Consider the following 24,754-nt stretch of genomic DNA (forward strand, 5'->3'; position numbering starts at 1 on the left):
CTGTTCCTTTGCATATGGTTAAAACATATAACCGAGAAGGAGCCCGAAACGTGAACGCGACCGTGAGTGTTTTGTGTCTGTGTCCTAACACTGTGTGTCTTGTGTGTTATTGTCTCACTAAGATTACTGAGCACGATCCGGAGCTGCAGCCGCAGGCCAGCGAAAACCCGGACTTCACCACTCACCTGTCTCACTTTCGGAACTGTCTCTGTGTTTGCACCTTTTAACACTTGTATCACGCACTGTCTTTGTGTACGTGTTTAGTGTGGGTGTCGGAACGGGACTTTGGGGTTGCGGGTCAAACCCGTAGGATTATAATTAGAAGTGATACACGCCGCTGTATCACTTCCAGCACTATTATTATTTACAGGTTTTGCCTTGAGGCTCTGGACATTTATTAAATTAAATAAACACCCTTGCACCTGTACCAACGTCTGTCCGTGTGATTATTCTACACTGCACTCACCTGCACGTCATTACCACTTTGCCACACGTGGTCGTCAGAAGTAGGATGGACTACGCAACACTGTCGGCGCTGCTGGAGCAGCTGGACAGCAGACGGGAGGGGGAGGAAAGACGGAGAGAGGAGAGGTACACCGCGTTGATCGAGAGGGTCGGGCTGGCAATACCTCCCACAGCATCAGCGGAACGCGGCTTCATAGCGCCCAAAGCCAGGACGCATAAAATGACGGCGGATGATGATCCAGAGGCATACCTGGTGGCATTTGAGCGGCTGGCTACCACCGCGTCATGGCCCCGACAGTTCTGGGCAAGCCAGCTGGGACCCTGCCTGATTGGGGAAGCGCAGGCAGCATACCAGGCAATGGGGGATGACGACGCCGCTCAATATGACCTGGTAAAGCTGGCTATTCTCCGCCGTCTGAATATTACGGAGGAAACGCACAGAGTGAGGTTCAGGGAGTACAGGAGGTCCCCGAACGTACGCCCCAGGGTGGTCGCGCAGAAGCTCTGTGACCACATGATACACTGGCTCACCCCGGCGCTAAAAACAACTGCCCAGATGGGGGAGGCCATCGTTATCGAGCAGTTTTGTCATGTGGTCGGCGCCGAGACCCAAGGATGGATACGGCGCCACAACCCCGACACCCTGGAACAGGCAGTCAAACTCGCTGAGGACTTCGAGGACTCCCTGGTATCCGCCCAGACCAGGCTACTCACCCCGCTACCTCAACGGAGCAGCCGAGCCCCACCTCCTCTCTCTGCTCCATCAGCCCCACCACCAGGACCGGGTCAACGACCTCCGAGAGCACCAACCCCAATGGGCGACCTTGCCTCCTCTTCATGGAGACCAAGGTTGGCCCCCAGCGGGGGTAGAGGTGCTGCCCCTGCCCCGTTGCCATACCAGCAGCGGGACAGACCATTTAATACTGTGCCCTCCTTTCCCCCTACCTGTTTTAGGTGCCGCCAGCCGGGACATCAGGCTAGGTCATGCCCATCTGCGATGGAGTGTGACGTGGCCGTCTGTAATCTTGCATCTGAAGCGGGTAAGCGAGGGAAAAATGGTCGGGAGGGGCCTTGTATTGTTAAGGTGATTTTTGGAAATGTGAAGACCCATGCATTAGTGGACACAGGGTGTGGTCAGACCTTAATTAGAGCATCTCTCTTGGGCGGTATGGTGTGGCAGCCACAAGGTCAGGTGGCGATCTCCTGTATCCATGGAGACACGGCAACATACCCCACAGTAAAAGCATATTTATCGGTCGGTCCGATGAAACGTTCCCTGGTAGTTGGGGTAGCGGAAAGGTTACCACATCCCATTATTCTGGGTCGGGACTGGCCCAACTATAAAGATTTATTGAAATTAAGGGCAGTCCCGGCCATACACGCAAATGTGGCAGAAAAAGTAGAAGGGGAAATAATTGGTAATGTTTTTCCCTTTCAAGCGGAAATGTTCTCTTCCCTGTTCCGGCCGAAAAAAACAAACAAAGAGAGAAGGCTGCGGAAATGGGAGGGAGCGTTAATGAGACAAGGCTGGGGGCTGGTGGGAGCCTGTTATAACGGTGAAAAACGTCAGTCGAAGGGGGTCGGAACGCAGTGTGACCGAGAGGGCGAGGTTACTGGGCCATCAAGGGCAGATGTTACTCCTGCCCCGCTCAATATACCGGACATGTGGCACTCGAATGTGAACCTAGTGTGGGAGCAGGACAATGACCCATCACTGGTGCACATTCGGGGACAGGTCCGGTCCATTGAAGGTAAGGATGTTGAAGGCGCTGGGGCACTAGTATTTCCACACTTCATTATCAAGGGGCAATTACTATATAGGGTAAACCTGGCCGCGGGCACAGGACATCCTGTAACCCAATTATTGGTTCCCCCGTCTTGTCGGCTGGAGGTCATGAGGCTGGCGCATGATATCCCTTTTGCGGGGCACCTCGGAGTTGACAAGACAAGGGAACGGATATTGGCTCGATTCTTTTGGCCAGGTGTTTATAAAGAAGTGTCGAAATATGTAGCCACATGCCCAGACTGCCAGAGAGTAGCGCCGGGTCGAGTGCGCCCCGCCCCTTTGGTCCCACTGCCGATTATTTCCACCCCCTTTGAACGCATCGCAGTGGACATAGTCGGCCCTTTGCTACCTTCTGACTCCGGGTATACGCATATATTAGTGGTGGTAGATTACGCAACGTGATACCCAGAGGCAGTTCCATTGAGGTCCACTAGTGCTGCTGCGATAGCCAAAGAACTAGTGCAGATTATGGCAAGAGTAGGGATCCCCAACGAGATATTGACTGATCATGGAACTAATTTCTTGTCAAATACGCTACAGCAGGTATATAAATTACTAAAAATACGTCCCATCAGAACGTCGGTTTACCATCCACAGACGGACGGTTTGGTGGAACGTTTTAATCAGACTCTAAAGGCGATGCTGAGACGATTTGTGAATCAGGAGCAAAAACATTGGGCATCGCTCCTTCCCTACCTCCTTTTTGCAGTGAGAGAGGTGCCGCAGAGTTCGACAGGGTTCTCCCCCTTCGAGCTCTTGTACGGCCGACAGCCTCGCGGCATCCTCGATCTGTTGAGAGAGGGGTGGGAGGAGCACAAAGGCTCGTCCAAAAACGTAGTGCAGCATGTGCTCCTACTGAGAGATCGCCTAGATTTGGTCGGTCGTTTGGCCCAAGACAATCTCAGATCGGCTCAGCATCGACAACAGCAGCATTACAATCAAAATGCATTAATCCGAACTTTTCGACCGGGAGACAAGGTAATGCTGCTACTTCCCTCAGCGGAATCCAAACTATGTGCTAAATGGCAAGGGCCATATGAGGTGATTCGGGCTATAGGAAAGGTGAATTATGAAATTAAACAGCCCGATCGCCGTAACAAAAAAGAAATTTATCACATAAATTTATTAAAGCCCTGGCAGGCAAGAGAGGTGTTATTTATAGCCCCAGGCAATATAGAGGATGATTTAGGGCCCGAGCTAGAACCCTCTAGCACAAAGAACATTTCGATGGGGGAACAGTTACTTCCTGATCAGCAACGTGAACTACGCAGGTTAATTGAGGAATTTAGCGATGTTTTTTCTAACACGCCCGGTAGAACTAACCTCGCTGAATATGACATTATCTCTCCCCCAGGTGTCACAGTGCGAGAGAGACCTTACCGGGTCCCGGAAAGTCGACGGAGTGGCGTTCGCAAAGAGGTATGGGACATGCTCGAACTTGGGGTGATTGAGCCTTCCAGGAGCGAGTGGTGCAGTCCAATTGTGATAGTGGCCAAAAAGGACGGCACCAACCGCTTCTGCGTTGATTTCCGCAAGGTAAACGCTATTGCCAAGTTTGATGCGTATCCCATGCCTCGGGTCGACGAACTCCTAGATAGACTGGGGACGGCGAGGTTCATCTCCACTCTGGATCTGACGAAAGGATATTGGCAGATCCCGTTAACTCGTAGGTCTAGAGAGAAAACCGCATTTTCGACACCAGAGGGGCTGTTTCATTTTACAACCATGCCGTTTGGGTTACATGGTGCGCCTGCTGCCTTCCAGAGACTGATGGACCAGGTTTTACACCCACATCGTGAATATGCGGCAGCGTATATTGATGATGTGGTCATTTACAGCTCCACCTGGCGAGAGCATTTGGCTAGGATCACAGCCGTCCTTCAGTCTCTAAGGGCAGCCCGGCTGACAGCTAACTTGCGAAAATGTGCGTTTGCCAAAAGAGAAACACAATATTTGGGATTTGTAATGGGGAATGGCAGGGTGAAACCCGTTGTCTCCAAGGTCCAGGCCTTGGTAGACGCGGCAATCCCCAAAACCAAGGCTCAAGTGCGGTCGCTACTGGGGTTAGCCGGTTATTACCGCCGCTTTATCCCCGAGTATGCCACAGTGGTTAATCCCTTAGTTGACCTCACCAAAAAGAGCGCACCAAATTTAATTAAATGGTCAGAAGAATGTCAGGGGGCGTTTAATACTGTTAAGCAGAGACTTTGCCAGGCCCCTGCTCTCATCACTCCAGACTTCACTAAGAGATTCATCCTCCACACCGATGCTTCGGATGTCGGTTTGGGTGCAGTCCTGTCTCAAATGGTAGGCGGAGTAGAACACCCTGTTTTGTACATAAGTAAAAAAAATGCTCCCTCGGGAGCGCAACTACTCCGTCGTCGAAAAAGAGTGTTTGGCCATGAAATGGGCTACTCACTCTTTAAGATACTACCTGCTGGGACACTCATTTGATCTTGTCACTGACCACGCCCCACTCAAGTGGTTAAGCACAATGAAGGACAGCAATGCCCGGATAACTCGGTGGTATCTGGCATTGCAGCCCTTCATGTACCATATGGTACACCGTGCAGGGAAAGACCACCAAAATGCGGATTATTTTTCCCGGGAGGGGGGAGTAATGGGAAAGGTAGGGTTAGCCGAGTGTTCCTTCGGCTCCACTCTGAGCGGTGGGATATGTGACAGAGATCGAATGAGTCTTAGTGTTAGATCTCCCTCTCGACCTGTGAGAGCACGGTATACGAGGAACAGAGTACCCTTAATGAAATGGCACGACAATTTATTCCGTAGGGTAGATGGAAGTCGGTCAGTTCGGAAGGGGGCGGAGCCATGGCACCCGAGCTCAGTGACCCAGACGGTAAGCGGCGTGGCATCCGAGGACTGGAGGAGCGGATGCGCTCGTTAACCTCGGGGTCATGGGCGAGGGTATAAATAGGGGGCATGGCTTGAGTGATCTGTTCCTTTGCATATGGTTAAAACATATAACCGAGAAGGAGCCCGAAACGTGAACGCGACCGTGAGTGTTTTGTGTCTGTGTCCTAACACTGTGTGTCTTGTGTGTTATTGTCTCACTAAGATTACTGAGCACGATCCGGAGCTGCAGCCGCAGGCCAGCGAAAACCCGGACTTCACCACTCACCTGTCTCACTTTCGGAACTGTCTCTGTGTTTGCACCTTTTAACACTTGTATCACGCACTGTCTTTGTGTACGTGTTTAGTGTGGGTGTCGGAACGGGACTTTGGGGTTGCGGGTCAAACCCGTAGGATTATAATTAGAAGTGATACACGCCGCTGTATCACTTCCAGCACTATTATTATTTACAGGTTTTGCCTTGAGGCTCTGGACATTTATTAAATTAAATAAACACCCTTGCACCTGTACCAACGTCTGTCCGTGTGATTATTCTACACTGCACTCACCTGCACGTCATTACCACTTTGCCACAGGAAGTAACTCAGGAAGCAATCTGCAGCAGCGCACAAATATGCTGATAAAAGCCTAGTGTATTAATACAAAACAAGGTTTTAAAAAGTAAACGTCAAGAAATAATACAAATATTTAAATAGATCAAAGCAAATCTGGACCCGTTATGGTTATAAACCAGTTGAAGGGAATGTATATTTTAAATAATTTGTAAGCATTTCCTTATCAATAAAAGTAAGCGTTATCATTAATGGTTTACTTTACTGTACGTTAATATATTAATAAAAATGCTATAATTTTGTAGCAAAAAATTCAAATTTTCAATGCAATGGCATTTGTTTACTGCAATAAAATGAGATTTAAAAAATCTATAGCAAAAGCATAATAAAAGCATACTGAAATCATGTTAAAAATCTTAAACAAGTTAATTCAAGAAGTTTAAACTTTTGAATTCATACCACCGTCCCCAATTTTTGAAACTGTGTAACATAATGAGTGCTAGAAGCCACCTGAATGTTTGTAAGTCACTTCTGATTGAGTTCTGTGTCAAATAGCATAAAAAATTAAAAACAACAATGATTAAAATGCCAGACTACTTACAATCAGTACAATCTTTATATTGGTCATGACATTTTGGAGTAAAAATCATTGAGAATCTTGCCCAATGCCTACTACAGTATTAATATTGTGTTTAAGACTGTTTTAATTATTCAAGTCAAGTTTGCAATTTGTGAAACCTTGCTCAGCTGTTTTAGAGAAGGTTTACAAGTTCATTCTCAATTTTAAGAGAATGTTTCTAACATATTTTCTAAAAGCAGTCCTTAAAAATAGTCAGCGAGACAAAAGTGTCTAAAAACATTCCCTGCATTTAAACAGTAACCCTTTTGGTGAAAAATAGGAAGAATGTACTGCAACTTAACACAGTCACACAGTTTTGTGGCTAGGGTCTGAGATGTTTCTGGAGAATATATTCTGCCAGTATAATTTCACAGCAATTTTGTCTGTTTGTTTGTTTGTCTGTTTTAACAGGAGTGGCTTTATAAAGAATGTGACTGACATGGACAATGAAGTGGATTCAGATTATGAATTGCCTGATGAAGATCAGTACAACACTGTTGAAGACCCAGAGGAAAGAAATCATGTCAGAATTCCACCAGTCAGACGTCCGAGGAATGCAGACGAAGACTATGCAGGTAAACGCTTCACGCATAACCCTTTGCAACAAGCTCATTTAGTCCCAGGTCTGAAAATGATAAAAAATACATCAAAAATAATATGGATTATAATATTTATGAGGCAAAATCTTTTTATATTTTTCTCTTTCTAAATAGCCATACTTCTAAATAGAATAGAAATGTATGTAGCCATCAAGGGTGTAGTGCTGTGGGGTCGTGGGGGAGCGCCACTACCGTACTTCACCTGTAGAATATTGAACTGTTTTGCTCCTATTAATATCTGGAGATATACATGGTGTATACAATAAAGTGAAAACAATAACCGTAAGAAACCCTTGAGAGATAAATAATGAAAAAAGTTTGAATATAGCATGCCTGGTCTGGAACAACAGGTGTGAATAATGTAGAGAGGTGAAGGGGACCTGTATTAACGCTGTGCTAAGGTGTCAGCCTTTTACAATTAGATGTCATAATTGGAACAGTTCTTATTTTTAGACCCATATATAAGAAATAATGTAGATAAAATAAGCTAAACATTTACTTAAAAGATAAAACTCAATCGCAACAAACAAATAAAGGGTACCTGTGGCCTTACACATCTTTTTTTGCAAACGGATGCACTTCTGTTTCAAAACCTCAGTCTCATTAGCTCTTAAGCGGCTGCAATAGGACAGTGAAATGAGCTGATTCTGGACCAAACCATTCAATATACGAGAAGGGGGATTGGGGGTGTGTTATGCATAGTATTAATAATAATAATGACTGTTTTAATCATGTGTGTATTAGTGTATGAAACTGGTTGTGAAAATATGTACAGTATTTATTTATTTATCTTTAATATACATAACTGAAAGTCTAGTTGCTTTACAATAATACCTCAATACCTGATTGTCTGAATTTGTAATAAATTTTGGTAGATTTGTTATCCCTTTCAAATACGGTAACTACTAGTGATAAATTGCGGTTCTGTTGAGTGTGTGGGGAAACGGTGGTTATGTTTCCAACAGCTTTTTTTAAGGCAAAATGAAAAATGTTAATCTTTTGTCACTGTGCTGCTGTCACACTCTTTTTTGGAGTTGTATGACATGGCTTGAAGAAGACTTAATATAATAATAAGAAGACTTATTATTATATTACAACTTGAACATTATCCTATACCTGCAACAGCAACTCAGTAAAATCTGTTTTCAATGATCAATATTGTTTTGAACAACTTACAGTATTAGTTCCTTGTGATCATGGCACAATATGAGAACATGAATAGACTAATAAGATGCAAACCACAAGTAAGTGTCTTAACCACTGCACGAAAGAGCAAGGCTTCTCTGCATAAGCAGTATGGAGCTTTTAATCTCAGAGTTCAGAATGGCAGTGCATCACACAAAAGTGCCCATTGGGTAATAATAACCATTTAGTATTCAATATGCATTACTGTGCCATATTTGCTAAAATACATACAGTGGTTTGCAGAAGTATTCATCCCCTACCAATAATATCACATTTTGTTGAATTACAAATAATTTATGCACAGTTTTTCAAACAAACTTTTTTTATTCAAAGCTGTAGTGTTTAAACTGAACACTGTTATATGAGGAGGAGGTTAAATGTCAGCAAAACTTGCAAAGAAAATGTACAAAATGAAATTTACTGGTTGCATAAGTATTCAGTCCCTTAAGTCAGTACTTGGTAGAAGCACCTTTTGCAGCAATTACTGCCATGAGTCTTTTTGGATAGGTCTCTACTAGCTTTGCACAGTAGGATGGTGAAATTTTTGCCCATTCTTCACGGGAAAATTGCTCCAGTTCTGATAAGTTTGTTGGGGATCGTCGATGGACTGCAATCTTCAAGTCTCGCCATAGATTCTCGATTGGATTCAAGTCAGAACTTTGACTGGGCCACTCAAGAACATTAATTCTCTTCTTGTTCAACCACTCCAGTGTGGCTTTGGCTTTGTGCTTCAGGTCATTTGCCTGCTGAAATGTGAATTTCCTCCCCAGTTTCAGAGTCTTGACTGACTCAAACAGGTTTTCCTCAAGGATTCGCCTGTACTTTGTACCATCCATTCTCCCCTCTATCCTGACAAGCTTCCCAGTCCCTGCTGAAGAGAAGCATCCCCATAACATGATGCTGCCACCACCGTGCTTGACAGTTAGGATGGTGTTGACTGGGTGATGTGCAGTGTTGGGCTTGCGCCAGACGTAACGCTTGGAATTTAGATTGAAAAGTTCAATTTTTGTCCCGTCTGACCACAAAACCTTTTTCCACATGTCTGCAGTATCATCTACATGCTTTTTCGCAAACTCCATACGTGCTTTAAGATGAGGCTTTTTGAGTAATGGCTTCTTTCTTGCCACCCATCCACACAGGACAGCATTGTGTAGGGACCGGCTTATTGTTGATTTGTGAACACGGACTCCCATCTCAGACACAGAACTTTGCAGATTTCTCAAGGTCATTGTTGGCTTCAGAGTGACATCCCAAACCAGTTTCCTGCTTGCCCGGCTGCTCAGTTTGGGAGGGCAACCTGATCTGGGTAATGTCTGGGTGGTATGATGCATCTTCCACTTATTAATGATGGATTTCACTGTGCTGAGAGGGATAATCAGTTCCTCTCTACCACTTTACCCCTGACTTGTTTCAAAAGCCCCTTGGTCTTTACGGTTGCTTTGTTGGATCACACTATGAGTTGCAGCTTCAAAGTCTTTATATACCTGAAGGAAATTATCTACAAGTTAAACCACTTTGAGTACACATAGGCTGAAACCATTTCATTAATTTTGTGACCTTTCAAACTAATTTGCTCCTAAGCTGATTTAAGGCTGTAGCAAAGGGGTTGAATATTTTTGCAACTGAGATTAATCTGTTTTTCCCTGTAAATCTTACTTATTTAATTCTATATGCATTTTTTACTTTATCAATGTGGAGTAGTTTGTGTAGATTCTACATGTAACAGAACTGGCAGAAGGCACAGGTGTCTGTTGATTTGATGGACAATGACACATGTGCCTTCTGCCAGTTCTGTTGTCAGTTCAATGCTTGTCTTCTTTCTATTCCTTAAGGATACTATCTTCAAGTATTTCTTATCCTTGTTAGACAGCGTTTTGGGTCTTCCAGTCCTGGGTTTGTCAATTACAGATGATGTTTCTCTGTACTTGTTGATTATGCTTCAGATACCACACCTTGAAAATAGAGTGATGAGAGCTATTTCACTCAATGTTTTTCCTTCTTTATGCAAGTCAAGGTTGTTATAATAGTAGAAAACACTAGTGGAGGCTTTGAGTTAACTTGTTGATGCTCATAATGCATCAGAGTAGAAAAATACAACATGTCTAAGACTTTTGCACAGCAGTGTATATATTATTATTATTATTATTATTATTATTATTATTATTATTATTATTATTATTATCAGTAGTAGTAGTCCTGTTTTAAGTGCTGGTGTGGGGTCCTTCTTCTGCTTAGCACCCCCTAAACAAAAGGGGGTGCTAACAAAGCCAACACTTAACTAATTATAACAAAAAGACCAGTAAAAGGACTGTAAATTAAATGTTCAAAGAAAGAATAGAACCAAAAGAAACAGTACAGAGTACGCCACTTAGAGCCCACTGGTCGACACAGGCCGCCATGTCACCAGGGGACTCCGCGTAATCCTTGAACAGACAAGGGTCCTGAACATGGCCCTGCAGTTAAAGAGATCCTCCCTGGTGATCTTGCGCTTCCTGGTCTTATAAATGGCCAGTTTAGCAAGACCTAGGAGCAGATTCAGTAGTAGTAATATTATTGCTGAAATGCTTAAACATGATAAGAAAAACTCATGTATAGTGCAGTCATGAATGCCATCTGGTGGTGTTTTAAAGCATATATGAGAATAAAATATCAGTGATATTTCAATGTTATTACATTAAAATGTTCACTTATCAGTGAAGATTCTAAATAACATAGTGAAAACCTTTTGTCTGACATGGATTATCTTTGTGTTTTTACTTTTGTTTTGTAGACAAAAGGGTCATGTCATATGCTGCCTCGCATTCCCCACAGAGTTCATCTCCGGACCTGAGCGTAAGAGTTTATTAAATCAAGCTGTACACCTTAGATTGTGAATGTCATCAGCAGTGTAGAAAGTTCATGTAAAGGAACAATATGCATTTCACATTTGTCTGAATTGGTTAATTATTATTTGTGTTTTTGTTTGTTTTATCACTTTTTTAAACTTAGTTTAAATGATAAAAACTGAAAATAATTTTGAATATGTATGCTTGCATACGGTATGTTTGAAGTACTGTCACAATACTAGACCATAGGCAATGTATGCCTAATACACATCTGGAAGTATTGTTTGTTTTTTTGTAATGCTATTAATAATACTCATATTTAATCACATTTAAGAATGCAGTCACCTTGCATAGAGCAATAATATCTAGAAAATATGATTTATATTAGTAGGAAGGAACTGCAGACTACAATCTGTCTTTAGTATTAGTATCAGAACAAAACAATGGTTGCAATATGTGAGAAATGTTATGTTAATTTATTGCAGAAATTCAGAAACATACCCCCAAAAACACCAAAAAGAACTGTTCCAGGTACTATAACTTTGTATTTCATTTAATGTTATTGTATTATACTGCTGTTGTACAATGTACTCTTGCATTATGTATGATATAACTTTCAGATCAGAACTGTATCTCACAGCCTACCTTTCTCTCTACGCTATATCCCAGACTATTCGATTATATTTCTCAAACTGTTCCTGTTTTGCCGATTGGTGGTTGACTAGCTTATTCCCCCCAATGATATCTGTATATGGATTTTAGATACCCACAGGTATATTTGAACAGTCCCAGACCCATTCAAGGGCAGAGTCTGGGTACATAAAGAGTAAGTAGCGGGGTCCTGAAAATATAGTGTTACACGTCCCCATGTGTTGCTACAATTGTTTAAATAACATACCTATAATTTTCTTTTCGCTGTTAACACTCTGATAACTTTTTACACTTATAACTTTAAAGTGGTACGGAACAGAAAAGCCAGAGCACGTGTTATGTTTTTTTTTTAAATCACTCTTCCTGCAGTGACAGATCTCAACCCCCAGTGTACTAAAGCAGATATTTTAAAAAGTAACTATAGTTCTTCCCAAGGGGCCTTTAGTTTCCCACTATGAGCCAAGGTCTGCAGTCCATATTCGTTTTATGAATCAGACTTTAAAGTTCTATGTGTAAAAAATTGTAAGGATATTAACAATGAAAAGAAAAATAACAGGTACGTTACTTAAACAGTGGGGATGTATAGCGCTATATTTTTCAGAACCCTGCTACTTATTCTTTAATTAAGGAAACAGTTTCCACAACACTAAAACTGAGAGTACTATAGTAATAAAGATTACATTTTACTGTGTCCCAAAAGTGTGTAGTGATGTTCAGGTGTAAGTTCCATGTGCTTATCCTTCAAATCCTTTTTTAGGTCCATCTGTCAACAGGAATTTAAAACCAACCCAACGTTTGCAACCACCAACAGGTACAGTAATTGTTTTCTAGAGATACTGGGGTCTCATGAATTGATCAAAACAGGTCTATGTGTATCCTGGTTATGAAAATCAAACGTGCAACAGGGAATGTAAGTTGCTGTTGTGAAAAAATAGGGTATATTTAAAAACAATAAGCCATGGTCCACTACTGTTGGGATCAGAGTCTGCTGTCACATCTATTGGCTTCAATATATTTTATTATTAACTTTTATCTACCTTTTTTATTCAGGCGAAACAATTAACACACAGTATGCTAAGGTAAGATTTGCTTTTAGAGTGATCACTTTTAAAATTGTATTTGCATTGGAATTGCTGTAAACAATGGTCCAATTCAGTAATTTGTTTTCATATTGTAAACAGTTCATCCAGTCTTCAAATAAAACTGAAGGGCAAAGACTGACCTTTTCTGACTAGACTGTTGAGATGTGCTTACTATACTGCACTGTACTGAATAGCTACTTTTGATTATTATAGTGGGGTTATAGACATATCTACTACATGAAATACCAGAAGAAAATGTTTGTTGATCAATATAATATACACTGCCTACTGAAGGACATTGTCTTAGCATGATTATATTGTTGTTTTGTGTTTTTTTTCCCCTAGAATCAGTTGCCTCCACCTAGGTAATATTTGACACAAGATATACTTTTTTCGTTTATGAATTTACTGTCATTACTAATACTTTAAACAAATAGCAAATGCAAAATACTTGAATCCATTAATTAATGGTACTTTCCTGTATGCTTTTATGCATTGTTCTTTAAATAAAGTTTAAAATATTTTATGCCATTTGCAATTAGATAATGTCCCCATGGTGTGTCCATCCTGATTCATCCTGGATAATATACAGTATATTAATTTATGTGAAACTTTAGGCCTCCAAGGACGTTACCTAAAGTACATCAGCCTCTTCCTCCAGAGCCAGGGATCAGAACATGGGATCAGGAGACTGAAACAACAAAGGATAAACCATGGAGGCCAAGGTACATCATGACAAAATCAACTGTGGTGCACTCAAGTACTGGTTTCAGAAACCCAGTCAAGTATTTAGTTGTCTAAATATGCTGTTTCCATGTACGTATATCTTCATACACAGTGAATTGTGGTAATCCTGGGCAACTTTCAACCTCTGATTAAACTATTAAACTCGCCAGCAACTACAGTCCCAGAATACAACACTTCTAGATCATTCTAAAGGCCACGTGCACAAGACAAATAGCCTCATCTGCCTAATATTCAAATTAATGTTTTTCTAATGCTACTATTTATTTATTTTTCAGACCTGCAAGGAAACAAAATTATGTAAGTTAGAATTATGTACTTCTGTGTGATTTTTAAATAGTTTTGGAAAGAGACGTACACATTTCTACTAACATGTTTTAATTTATTAAACATTCCAAAGGCAGAGTGCACATAAGGCTTAAAAAAAACATTGTTACAAAATAAATATTCACATGCAAAATGGTATTTTTAAACATAGCTGCAGTTAGTGGTCAGTGAGTTCCATACACTTATTTTTAATGTAGATGCTAATGACATATAGTTGTGTAGCTGTCAAGCAGAGTTGAGTCAGAAACTATTCTGAAAGTAAACACTTCATTCAGTTCTGCACGAATACAGCTGCACAGAACAAAGTGAACATACAGATACAGACAAGAGAGTGACCCAACACTATTAAAATACTTATAGCAACAGCACTGAAAAACACAAATATAAATGTAATAAAAATACTGTAGACATTAATCAAGGTTAAAACCAAGTATATATAAATATATATGTGTGAACTGGAGAGGAGGCGTGTAGTGGGAAACTATGGCCCCAGAGGGAAGAACTATATTTACCAACAGGGGACTATAAGGCCCGAAGCCAGGGGAGGTAACTATAGTTCTTCCCGACAGACCTTTAGTTTCCTACTAAGAGCCGAGGTCTGCAGTCCATACTTGTTTTATGAATCCGTCAAGAAAGTAATGTTTTTGAAGTTCATAGCGCATCGTTATTAAAGATTTTTTGGCATAGAACTGTCCTTCTGGCTTTCTCACTGCGACATAGAATTCTCTGAGGAGTCCATTGAGTTTGTGTACATTTTGTTTATTTAAATTGTCAAGTTGGATATATTTTAATTTTAGGAAGTCAGCTATAGTTACCTGCGTCCCCTGTTGGTAATATATAATATATAATATATAAATACATGAATGCATCCTGAGCCATTCGAAAAAAAGGCATAACTTTTTACCCATATTTGACCTTGTACCCATATTCGCACCCCGAGACCACTTTAAAACACAAAATGTCTTGTTTTCAATCACTCGACAACATGCACAATTCGTGGTTTTTAGGCACTTTTAACAAATCTGTCTCTGTGAAGATTTACAATCATCCTCCACCAACGGGAGCACCATCTCGGGTTTCTGTGACAGTTTATAAACTACTCGACCATCTGTTGTTCTATTATATATATATATGTGTGTGTGTGTGTGTGTGTGTGTCATTTTCTTCTTTTGAGATAATACATTAAATTAATATAGTACTATGTTATTTCTTTGTTGTTTTTTAAAGGTTAATGATCAATCCAATGGTAGGTATATATATTTTGTTTAGCTTATATGTTTGTAAATCTGCTATCACCACTTGTTCACCTGCTGATATCTCAAAAAGCACCACCACTTAAGGTACTCCAATAGCTCCCAAATAAGACTACTTTTCTTAAGTATTTTAAGAAAGAAGTGTGTAGTCTTTGATTCTGTTGATCATGTTCGATAATGGTCAATAGTCAATTTTCATTAAATATAACAATTTTATGGCCATATACCAGAAACATAAATATATATATACCACTACTCATTTGTTTCACATATTGCAAGCAATTCTATCTGAGATGCCATTACCTTTACAGTATGTTTCCAGTCTTATTTGCACAATAAATTGATGAGATGATTTGGAGTATTTATTATGTTATCTGACCAAATTTGGTACATATTATTTTTTTATTTTTATTACCCTATGTGACGGGTTACACTCCGCACCTGTATATTATTTTGTATTATTATTTAAAGGTATTGTTTGGTGTTTAAAAACACAGTGTTTTTATATTATTGTTGTTTTACAGCTGGATGGGGGATTTTAACCCTCCATGCTGTAAAACAATTACAGTACAAAAACATTGTGTTTTTAAACACCAAACAATACCTTTAAATAATAAAAAATAACATACAGGGGTGAGGCGTACCGCATCACTCCAATTATTTTATCCCTGAGTTTCTCCCCAATTTAGAATGTCCAGTTACGTTACCTCCCCGCATCAATTCACCACAACAGCACAAGAGAACTAATGGTAAGTGGGCATCTTCAGATCCAAAGACCAAGACAGTGATCTTGTTACAGCCAGTAACTCAAAAGCAGATGTCGGCAAGCTACTGGGGCCGTATTCACAAAGCGAGTTCCCTTTTTTTGTGTCTTAGACTTAAGTCAGTTTTGCAGACTATATAATGAACGAGTCTTAAGTCTGAACCACAAAGCAATTTTCTGGGGGTCTTAACTTAGACCGTGTTTCTGTCCTCGTGTGACATATCTTCAGTATCTCCCGCTCATGAGAAAGCTGCCCGCTGTCTAAAGGAAAATTGTCAGTTTGGCTCCTTCACTGGGATTGTAAGTTAAGAAATATAATCGTATCAGAAAATATATTTTAAATATATACAAAGTCAAACTAATATATTGTAAAATAGGATTTAATATTTTCTATTAATAACACATTGTTATAATTATATTTTAATATTATAAATACAGTTATGTTTTGATATGTTGAATTATTTTACAGTGATTAGGCTATCTCACAAATTATACTGTTATCCGCTTGAGCTCACCAGATGCCTAGCCAGTATAGTGTGCTGTAACGCAATGAGCAAAAACAGTCCCTGCAGATTTTAACATACATTTATATTTTTATATATATATACTGTGTGTATGTATATATATATATATATATATATATATATATATATATATATATATATATAATTAGAGTCATCCTCGGTTAACTTGACTGGTGGATAACTCGACTCCTTCGCTTAATTTGACAGACTATTAAAAAGACTAGTGGATAACTTGACACTGTCATTTCATGTGACTGACCTCTGACTGGAAATGGATCGTTCGTTCATTCATTCGCAACTACCAAGTGCAGCTGTTTTTTTTTGTTTTTTTTTAAAAAGGCTAGCAGCGCATGGATATACTAGTGATTCGTCCCTTTTTGAAAAGAATTGCCAACCCATGGTGATATACTGTAATATCAACACCCCCATGTGACCTGTTTTTACCAATCAGGATAGAGTATTTAAGAGACCCATTTTATAAATAAATATAAACATTTTTATATGTCATCTATAATACAGTGTGGACAGACACACAAAATCATCGACAAGACTATTTTACAATGTTTCTTTAACTTTGCATGGGTGCTTATATTGTTTTATTTGATGATAGCTTGCTGTCACAGGAAAAATACACGGAATGCAAATGTATATATACATTAAAACAATGAACATATTTATTAATATTATTTACACAGTAGATATAGTTAATTTAGAATTGCTTGCTGTTAATGTGATTTATCTCCCCAGTCCCCGGTTCAAGACCTCTTTTTACACCTCCTAGACATTCACAGGATCTGGAGTTTAGACAAGGGTGAGTTACAAGGTATGGTTGATGAGTTTAGCTTGAATACAAGCAGGAGAATACTATTGGTTTGTCTTACTATTTTACTTACTTTGAGTTAATTTGAAATGTGCACTGTTCTGTAAGGTATAGAGGGCTACCTCAACAAGGGTTTAAGTCTGTTTTTTTTTTTTTTAATATGGTTTAGTAACATTTACTTAAGATAAACAGTGATTTAAATGAAAATACACTACCAACCATCATTATCAACATTCCTTATTTGTATATTTCTTTCTGTAATTTCACGGTGTAAACTCGGTTCTCTATTAGTTCAGAGGAATGTGTGATAGTTTGTTTTCTAGAATCACCATTTCTTAATTCTAACATTTTCAGTGGAACAGGTAGAATACTATATATCATTTTCAATGTATTAATCCTTACTCTGAATAGCATACCAAGCTTTGAAAATCAGGAACAAGTGCAAAAATACTTTTTCTTTTTAATATGTCTATATTAAAAAGAAAAAGTAAATGTAGGGAAAAAAAGTTGAATTTGTTTTTGTTTCTTATTCTTTGTTAGTTCCAGTACAGCGTTGAATGATCGAGCATCCCCGGTTTCAGGTAAAGTATTAACTTAAAGCTCTCAAGATCTTCAAATGTGACACACCACCATTTGACATATAACAGATCTGTGTTTTTCAGTTCTTCTTATAATTAGTAGTGATAATTAAAAAACAGTTTTCAACATAAAACAAAATTGAATAGTATTCACAAATTCATGATTTTTGCAGTTTGCAAAAAAAAAAAAAAAAAACTTGAGGCAGCTGAAGATTTTCTGGATTTTGAAAGTAAGCCATGGGAAAATAAACACATATAATTTAGTGTTAACTATAATTGTGGAACACTGCAAAATGCATGTTATCATCTATACATTAATTATTTTTAATCAGGAAGCCATAATTTGCAAAAAATAGGGATGCACTGTTCTGCAACAATAAACCAGAGCCATTTTTATACATCCTAATAAAGCCACAGAAAATAATTATTTACTGACCCCATACAATAATCCAGGGTTTCCCAGCCCTGGTCCTGGGGACCCCTGTGTCTGCTGGTTTTCATTCCAATTGAGTTCTCATTTACTTAATTGAACCCTTAATTGAACTATTCATTAGCTTAATTAGTCCATTATAATTATTTTCAGCTTTTAAACAGGTGGAGATTTCAAGTTAACTATACATTTTTATAAGTAATTTGAAAATTGGCAACTTGTTATTAGCTGGGAACAATTAAAAATGTCTAATTAAGCACTTTATTAGCTCAGTTAAGAGTTTGATTAAGTAATTGAGAACTCAGCTGGAATGAAAATCAGCAGACACAAGGGTTAGGGTTAGGCCAGGATTGAGAAACCCTGCAATAAAACATGTAATTGCAATAACTGGGTTAACCACTAGATGGCACTGGTTCTATTGTTTTGTTTTCACTTGTCCTCAATTTTAAAGCCAACAGAACAGTGGTGGTAACTAAAATAATCAGAAAGACACATTTTCTGTCAGGGTACATACATACTGATTTGTAAATATATACCATATAGGTCCAACTATATACCATATTGTAAATATATACCATATAGGTCCAACTCCAAGTGACACTGGCAAACAGATGCGACCACAAGTCATATATAAACTAAATTGGACACATAGGTAATAACATTTTAGCATAAATGGAAAAGATGATTCTTCAGACATAAATATAGCAAGCTTACAAATGGTCCTAGCTAAGAATTTGTGAAGTCACAAAAATAATTTTCAAAAATTGTCCCTTATAAACAAACGTTCACTGCAGTAAAGCACAGCGAAGTGTAATAAGGAATAAAGAAAACATAGTATAGCACTGGTACAGTTAGCATTGTGAAGCCCAAGAGGTAATATAAAGTGTATTAAAAAGGGTGGCAAACCCTGGTAAACCCTGATAAATGCATAGTATAACCATGGAAAAAAGAATGGGAAAAACTGCAAAATGACCATGGAAATGCAGTGTGGTAAACTTTCATCATTTTTATTAGACACAACAAAGAGACAACTCTGCCAAAATTATAAAACAATCTTACTAAAAATATAGATTCTGGAGTTTTTATGCTTCAAAACAAAAATGATTTGAAGTAGAAATTGGTTTATGTGTAGATGCTTATGGAAGCGTGAAATGTTCCAGGAGCAACAGTGTGCAAGTTCACACCTAGTATCAATGAGTTAAAGCTGCCTCAAAGCAAAAAGCAAGCAAGTAGCAGGATCTTAAAAAAAATATAAAAAGCAACTTGAAAATTGGACTGTGGTAATTTGTAATACCTAGATATGACCATTCCACTATAGGTTTAATAGGTAAAATAAAATAAATAGCCACTGTTGGACCTGGAAGTAGGTTCTGTTTACCAATTGTAACAATTAAAAAAAGTTTGAATAGACCTGGAGTGGAAGGGCCAACTTTGCCCATCCCTGCATTACATCATTTTGGCTCACTATCTTGTTATTTCACAGGTATAACAACACATAATTCAAGATACATCCATGAATGGCCTGAGACGAGAAATGACATGCAAAAGCTGAAACCTACTGATCTGCAGAAACCCACGATACCCAGCAGCACAACAGCTCAGGTACAACACACAGTATTTCTTTACTGAACATCATTTCTGACATTGCTGCAGTGTTTCTACGTTATGCCTGAACATCTTTTTGCAAAAACGTTGCGTATACGTTGCTACAATCATGGGGTTTCCATGTGGGGCAATTTACATGTGAAATGGTGAGGCGCGTGCACGTTTGGGAGAATTACTCGTGTACCTAGATCTCGGAATCTGCATACTCGAGCAGAATGAAATGGCCCACATAAGGAAATCTAACCAAAGGGACCACATGTCCACATTTTCGTGCAAATCCATTGAATGGGGTCATAGTTATTAAAGTACAGAAAATGGGGTTTAACATTAAACTGCCTTAACATATTCATAAGAATACTACTGTATGATTGAGAAAATGGTATACAGTATATAGCTTAAAACTTGACTGTGTGACTATTAACATGTCATTATTGCTATTGTTTTATGTTCAGGGTTCCAACAGGCATAGCTGGTACATCGGAGCATATGATCGGTGTGAAGCTGAAACTGCTTTATATAGGATGAGTGTGGTAATATATATCTTTTTTTTTGAGGTTGAAGAAATTGCAAGAAACACTGCAAATGTGGAGCTTTTCTGTTTTATATCATTAATGATAAATAAAATAGGCACGTGTGCTTGAATAAAATAATGACAAATTATCAATTTAGTACATGAGCATTCTGAAATCTGTCTTCTGCACACAAAGCTAGGATCACATCTTGGTATACGCTAACCACATTAAGAGCAAATTTCAGTTACACCATGGTGCATTTTAATATCCTTATCTTGGTGCCATATAAACATTTAGGAAACAGCAAGTGTTGGCTAATCTTCTACATATTTAAATTATTGATATCGTTAGATTAAGGATGTGAGATCGGTAGTGTTTTGTTCACCACTTTTCTTGGATATTAACTGATATTTAGCTTCCACATGAAACAGGAAGCTAAAACTCCATTGGACAATTGTATACCTCAAATTGTATTGAATATTATTTATATTGGACAATTGTTTTAAGAAAGTACACAAAAATTGTAACAAAGTATGTAACTAGACTAACATGACCTACCTGGATGATTTCAGTCTTACATTTAGCCTACAGTAACGATAGATGCATATCAATTAATAGGAGTATTATTGCTTTGCTGTATTGCAGGATGGGGCATTTCTAGTACGAGACTGCTCAAAGAAGATTGCTGATGAACCATACGTCTTAGTCGTGTTTTATGAAAATAAAGTGTACAACGTTAAAATCCGTTATCTGGAACAAAGTCAGCAGTATGCACTTGGAACAGGACTATGGGGAAATGATGTAAGTATGCAGTACACTTGTAAACAATCTGGTGTAATAGCTATGCCTTTTTTATCAATGCTGGTCCACTCCTCAGTGACTGTAGCCATGTTCTATCTCCCCACTGAGGTTTGTGTCTGTGATAACCAACATGATGGGTAGAGACACTGTGGTTTCCCTCTAATAATCTGTTCTGAAAGATCAATTTGTGGAACCTGGGCTGGGACCAAACCAACTTTGACAACCCACTAATCGCACTTAACAAAAACAGTATTTAATAGTGTTTTTTTTTTTTGTTTGTTTTTTTGTAAGTATCTTATTTCTTCTACTCATAAAAAGAAAACGCTATCAAATACAGTTTTGTTAAGTGCGATTAGCAGGTTGCCAAAGTTTTGATTTGGTCCCAGCCCTGGTCTGCCTGGACGTGTGGCTACGCTTGTTTATCTTCTTCTCTGGATCTGATATTGCATGATTAACTGTTGAGAGGAAAACATTTATTTAGATATTTTGTAGGAGCAATAGATAGTTTAGCTGACCAAATTAGCTTCTCAGAGAAAGTCAAATCTATTATTATTATTATTATTATTATTATTATTATTATTATTATTTATTTCTTAGCAGACGCCCTTATCCAGGGTGACTTACAATCGTAAGCAAATACATTTCAAGTGTTACAATACAGGTAATACAATAAGAGCAAGAAATACAATAACTTTTGTTCAAGCTAGGTATTAGCTAGGTACTGTATTGTTTGTTGAAACATTTTTAATACAGTCTCTTTTCAAAGTGAGGGCTGTTAATGTAATCTTTTGGAAAGCAGTTTTTTTTTTCTAGTGCAAGTCCTGTGCAATAATTCATTATAGCAGTTACTTCTACCATTGTATCTGCATTTGGTTACAAAATTCCCATTGGATCCAGGGTCTTGTTAAGGGCCCTTTCAACATAATTAAATCAATGGTATGCATAGCCTTTATAAGTAAGTAAGCAATTGTAATAAACAGGACGTGTACCTTTCTTAAATTAGTTATTATATTTCAATCTTTTCTTGCCATTTTTTTTTTTTTGCCAATTCCATCTAATGGCACTTGTTATGTGCATAACTGTTTTTTAAATATGTATAATATTTTAAGCATACCCGTTATTAAACTTGGATTATTTCGCTTCTGAGTAAGCCATCTTCTCTTTCCATTTGGCACTACTTTCCTTGCCATCGAGTCAGAACATTTAATTGTATAAGATAGGCATTATTTGATTGAATTGTGATTCTGTTGGGATTTGACAGGTGGATGTGGGCAGAAAGTGCATTTTGTTATAATACCCCCAGGTTTCTATTAGAGATGCTACGTTGCTCAATATTTTGAAATCAGAGTAAAGACTTACTTTTATGGTTTAGCCTTTTTAACCTGACTTGCAAACATTGTTTTTATCTGTTTTATTTTTTTTTATTTTGTTTTATCTATCATTCTTATTCATTTATTGTTTTCTTCAATTGTTTTATTTAGATTTTTTATTGCTATTATTTATTGATATTATTTATTGTTATTTTGTAATGTGTACTACTTGATACTGCAAATACTGTGATATGAAAGGCACAATATAATCGAAATAGAGCAAAGGGTTGTGTATTAGTCAAGCTATCGGATATATTTTGATGTTGGTGAATTTATTAATTGCAATTATACCAGCGTAATCAAGCCATATTGGCAAAATAGTTAAAGTTTGTAAATATGCAATAATATATTTTTCTTCTTTTTCTTACTAGACGTTTGATTCCATAAGTGACATCATCGAATTCCACAAGATATATCCAATAATACTTATCGATGGGAAGGATAAATCAGGGACTCAGAAGGAGCAGTGCACCTTAACTTATCCTGTTACTGAAAATGACATCAAAAATATGTGACTTTCAAATGGCCGTTAACCAAAACATCCAACCTATGAAAGCAATGTCATTGATTTTTGTGTGAAACAATTAATCATGTCAATCTGGTTACACACAAGAGAAATGTTGTAAATATTCACTACAATAAAAGGATCTTCCTTTTAAAGGGTTTCAGAACACTCTGTAGTGTTTTACAAGAAACACATTACTTTACTGTTGCTGTATCCGGAGTTGTCCTTATCAGGATAACATACAGTAGCCCTGTGTTTGGTTTTATTTTTCTTCATACATTACATTGTACTCAGATCAAGCTACCTGTTTCAACAATGCTGACGCTCTGATTGGAATGACTCGCTATCAATTAGCACGTTTTATCATAATTATATTTTGAATTTACAAAATCCGGTTTCTGAGATACAAAGCTTTTTACAATATAGATACAATATTTTTTAAGTAAATACACATTCCTTAATCGTCACGCTTATACTGACTTGTAGCCTACATGTTCATTCAATTAATGTTAAATCTATAAAGGTAAAGTACTGCATGTTCCGTAACTGTAAGATTAGTTAGGTCAGAATACCGTGTTGATCATGGTAGAGAACATATTTCTAGTATTACGCATCATGTGCTATTTTTCTGGTCTATGTATATTTCTAAGTATTTATGTAATCATTTATTAATATCCGAAGCACGCTTTATGCAAAGTGGTGCGTTTTATAGTTTCTTTGTTTTTTATGTTTCAGTGTTTAAAAGTTCTCAATGCACAAAGAAAGTAAAAACATCACTTTCATTGTTTAATAACCTTATTGCAATTTGTACTTAGATTTATTTCTGTATTTCTTTTATTATAAAATTAAAGAGTAACATGTCTTTGAATTCAATTTTTCAATCTTTTCCCTTAATAAACATATTGTATTTACTCCATAAAATAAGATACCCCCCAAAAAGCCAAGAAAAAAAAAAATCTTGAATGCAAGTCATGTAAGTTGTAATTTGATTTCAACTCTTAATTCAAAACGAATCACGTCAAGATTTCAAGGGGCCAGCATTAAAACTTCTAGAGGGTTCAGAAAAAGCATATTTACCAAAATAACTAGTCTTTATTATTAGGAATGCTACAGAAGTTGTAGTTAGTTTTTATATGCATAGGTTTTATTATTATTATTTATTTCTTAGCAGATGCCCTTATCCAGGGCAACTTACAATTGTTACAAGATATCACATTATGTTTACATACAATTACCCATTTATACAGCTGGGTTTTTACTGGCGCAATCTAGGTAAAGTACCTTGCTCCAGGGTACAGCAGCAGTGTCCCCCACCTGGGATTGAACCCACGACCCTCTGGTCAAGTCCAGAGCCCTAACCACTACTCCACACTGCTGCCCATACATAACATGATTAAAAATGATGACTCCCCTGGAGAAGTGCCTAGGGGTGGTACCTTATCTGCAGGACAGTTAGTCTGATATGTTGTTATTGAAAAATAAACGTGTACCAGGTTTGTTCCTATGCTTCCAGGCTTTTCCAATTGATGTTCTTTCAATAAACTTTCTATATTGTCCTCTTCTACCATGTGCACTTCTTCCTCTAACTAAAAAAAACTGTGTTTACTCTTGCTGCAGCTAGACTTTAAATAAGACTATCAACCATATTAAAAATCACTTGAGCGTTACTGTAGTGCTCACTTGTGTTTCTAAAATTTGAGCATCCATTAACTTAATAAAACTAAGCAATTTAGTTTTGTCACCAATATACTGTTGTATAGCGAGTCCAGGAATGGGTTAGACAGTAACAGCACAAAAGAAATTACTCTACAGTCATCCGTTTTCTTGTGGGTTTGTCTGGGAACCCTGCCATGCTTAACCTCACTACAACCACAAGTACTTAACTAC

At 38.2% G+C, this 24,754-nt stretch overlaps 1 protein-coding gene across 2 annotated transcripts in view; it reads left to right on the plus strand.

The window, feature by feature from the left end:
• The window catches only part of LOC117421516 (cytokine-dependent hematopoietic cell linker-like), a 37,037-nt gene extending 12,637 nt beyond the window's left edge, over positions 1 to 24,400 (plus strand). For both annotated transcript variants that reach the window (XM_034036013.3, XM_034036014.3), the window contains exons 3-18: positions 6,705 to 6,868; positions 10,848 to 10,909; positions 11,388 to 11,433; positions 12,311 to 12,364; positions 12,604 to 12,632; positions 12,981 to 13,000; positions 13,253 to 13,360; positions 13,658 to 13,679; positions 14,934 to 14,952; positions 15,649 to 15,708; positions 16,994 to 17,057; positions 17,607 to 17,647; positions 19,558 to 19,676; positions 20,132 to 20,209; positions 20,837 to 20,992; positions 22,734 to 24,400. In XM_034036013.3, coding sequence (XP_033891904.3) covers positions 6,733 to 6,868; positions 10,848 to 10,909; positions 11,388 to 11,433; positions 12,311 to 12,364; positions 12,604 to 12,632; positions 12,981 to 13,000; positions 13,253 to 13,360; positions 13,658 to 13,679; positions 14,934 to 14,952; positions 15,649 to 15,708; positions 16,994 to 17,057; positions 17,607 to 17,647; positions 19,558 to 19,676; positions 20,132 to 20,209; positions 20,837 to 20,992; positions 22,734 to 22,877 — 1,158 coding nt within the window. In that variant the 5' untranslated portion in view covers positions 6,705 to 6,732 and the 3' untranslated portion in view covers positions 22,878 to 24,400. The remainder of the gene's footprint in view (positions 1 to 6,704; positions 6,869 to 10,847; positions 10,910 to 11,387; positions 11,434 to 12,310; positions 12,365 to 12,603; positions 12,633 to 12,980; positions 13,001 to 13,252; positions 13,361 to 13,657; positions 13,680 to 14,933; positions 14,953 to 15,648; positions 15,709 to 16,993; positions 17,058 to 17,606; positions 17,648 to 19,557; positions 19,677 to 20,131; positions 20,210 to 20,836; positions 20,993 to 22,733) is intronic.
• The last annotated feature ends 354 nt before the right edge of the window (positions 24,401 to 24,754 follow it).

The sequence above is a fragment of the Acipenser ruthenus genome, chromosome 1 (assembly GCF_902713425.1).
Source record: "Acipenser ruthenus chromosome 1, fAciRut3.2 maternal haplotype, whole genome shotgun sequence".
In the NCBI taxonomy this organism is placed as follows: domain Eukaryota; kingdom Metazoa; phylum Chordata; class Actinopteri; order Acipenseriformes; family Acipenseridae; genus Acipenser; species Acipenser ruthenus.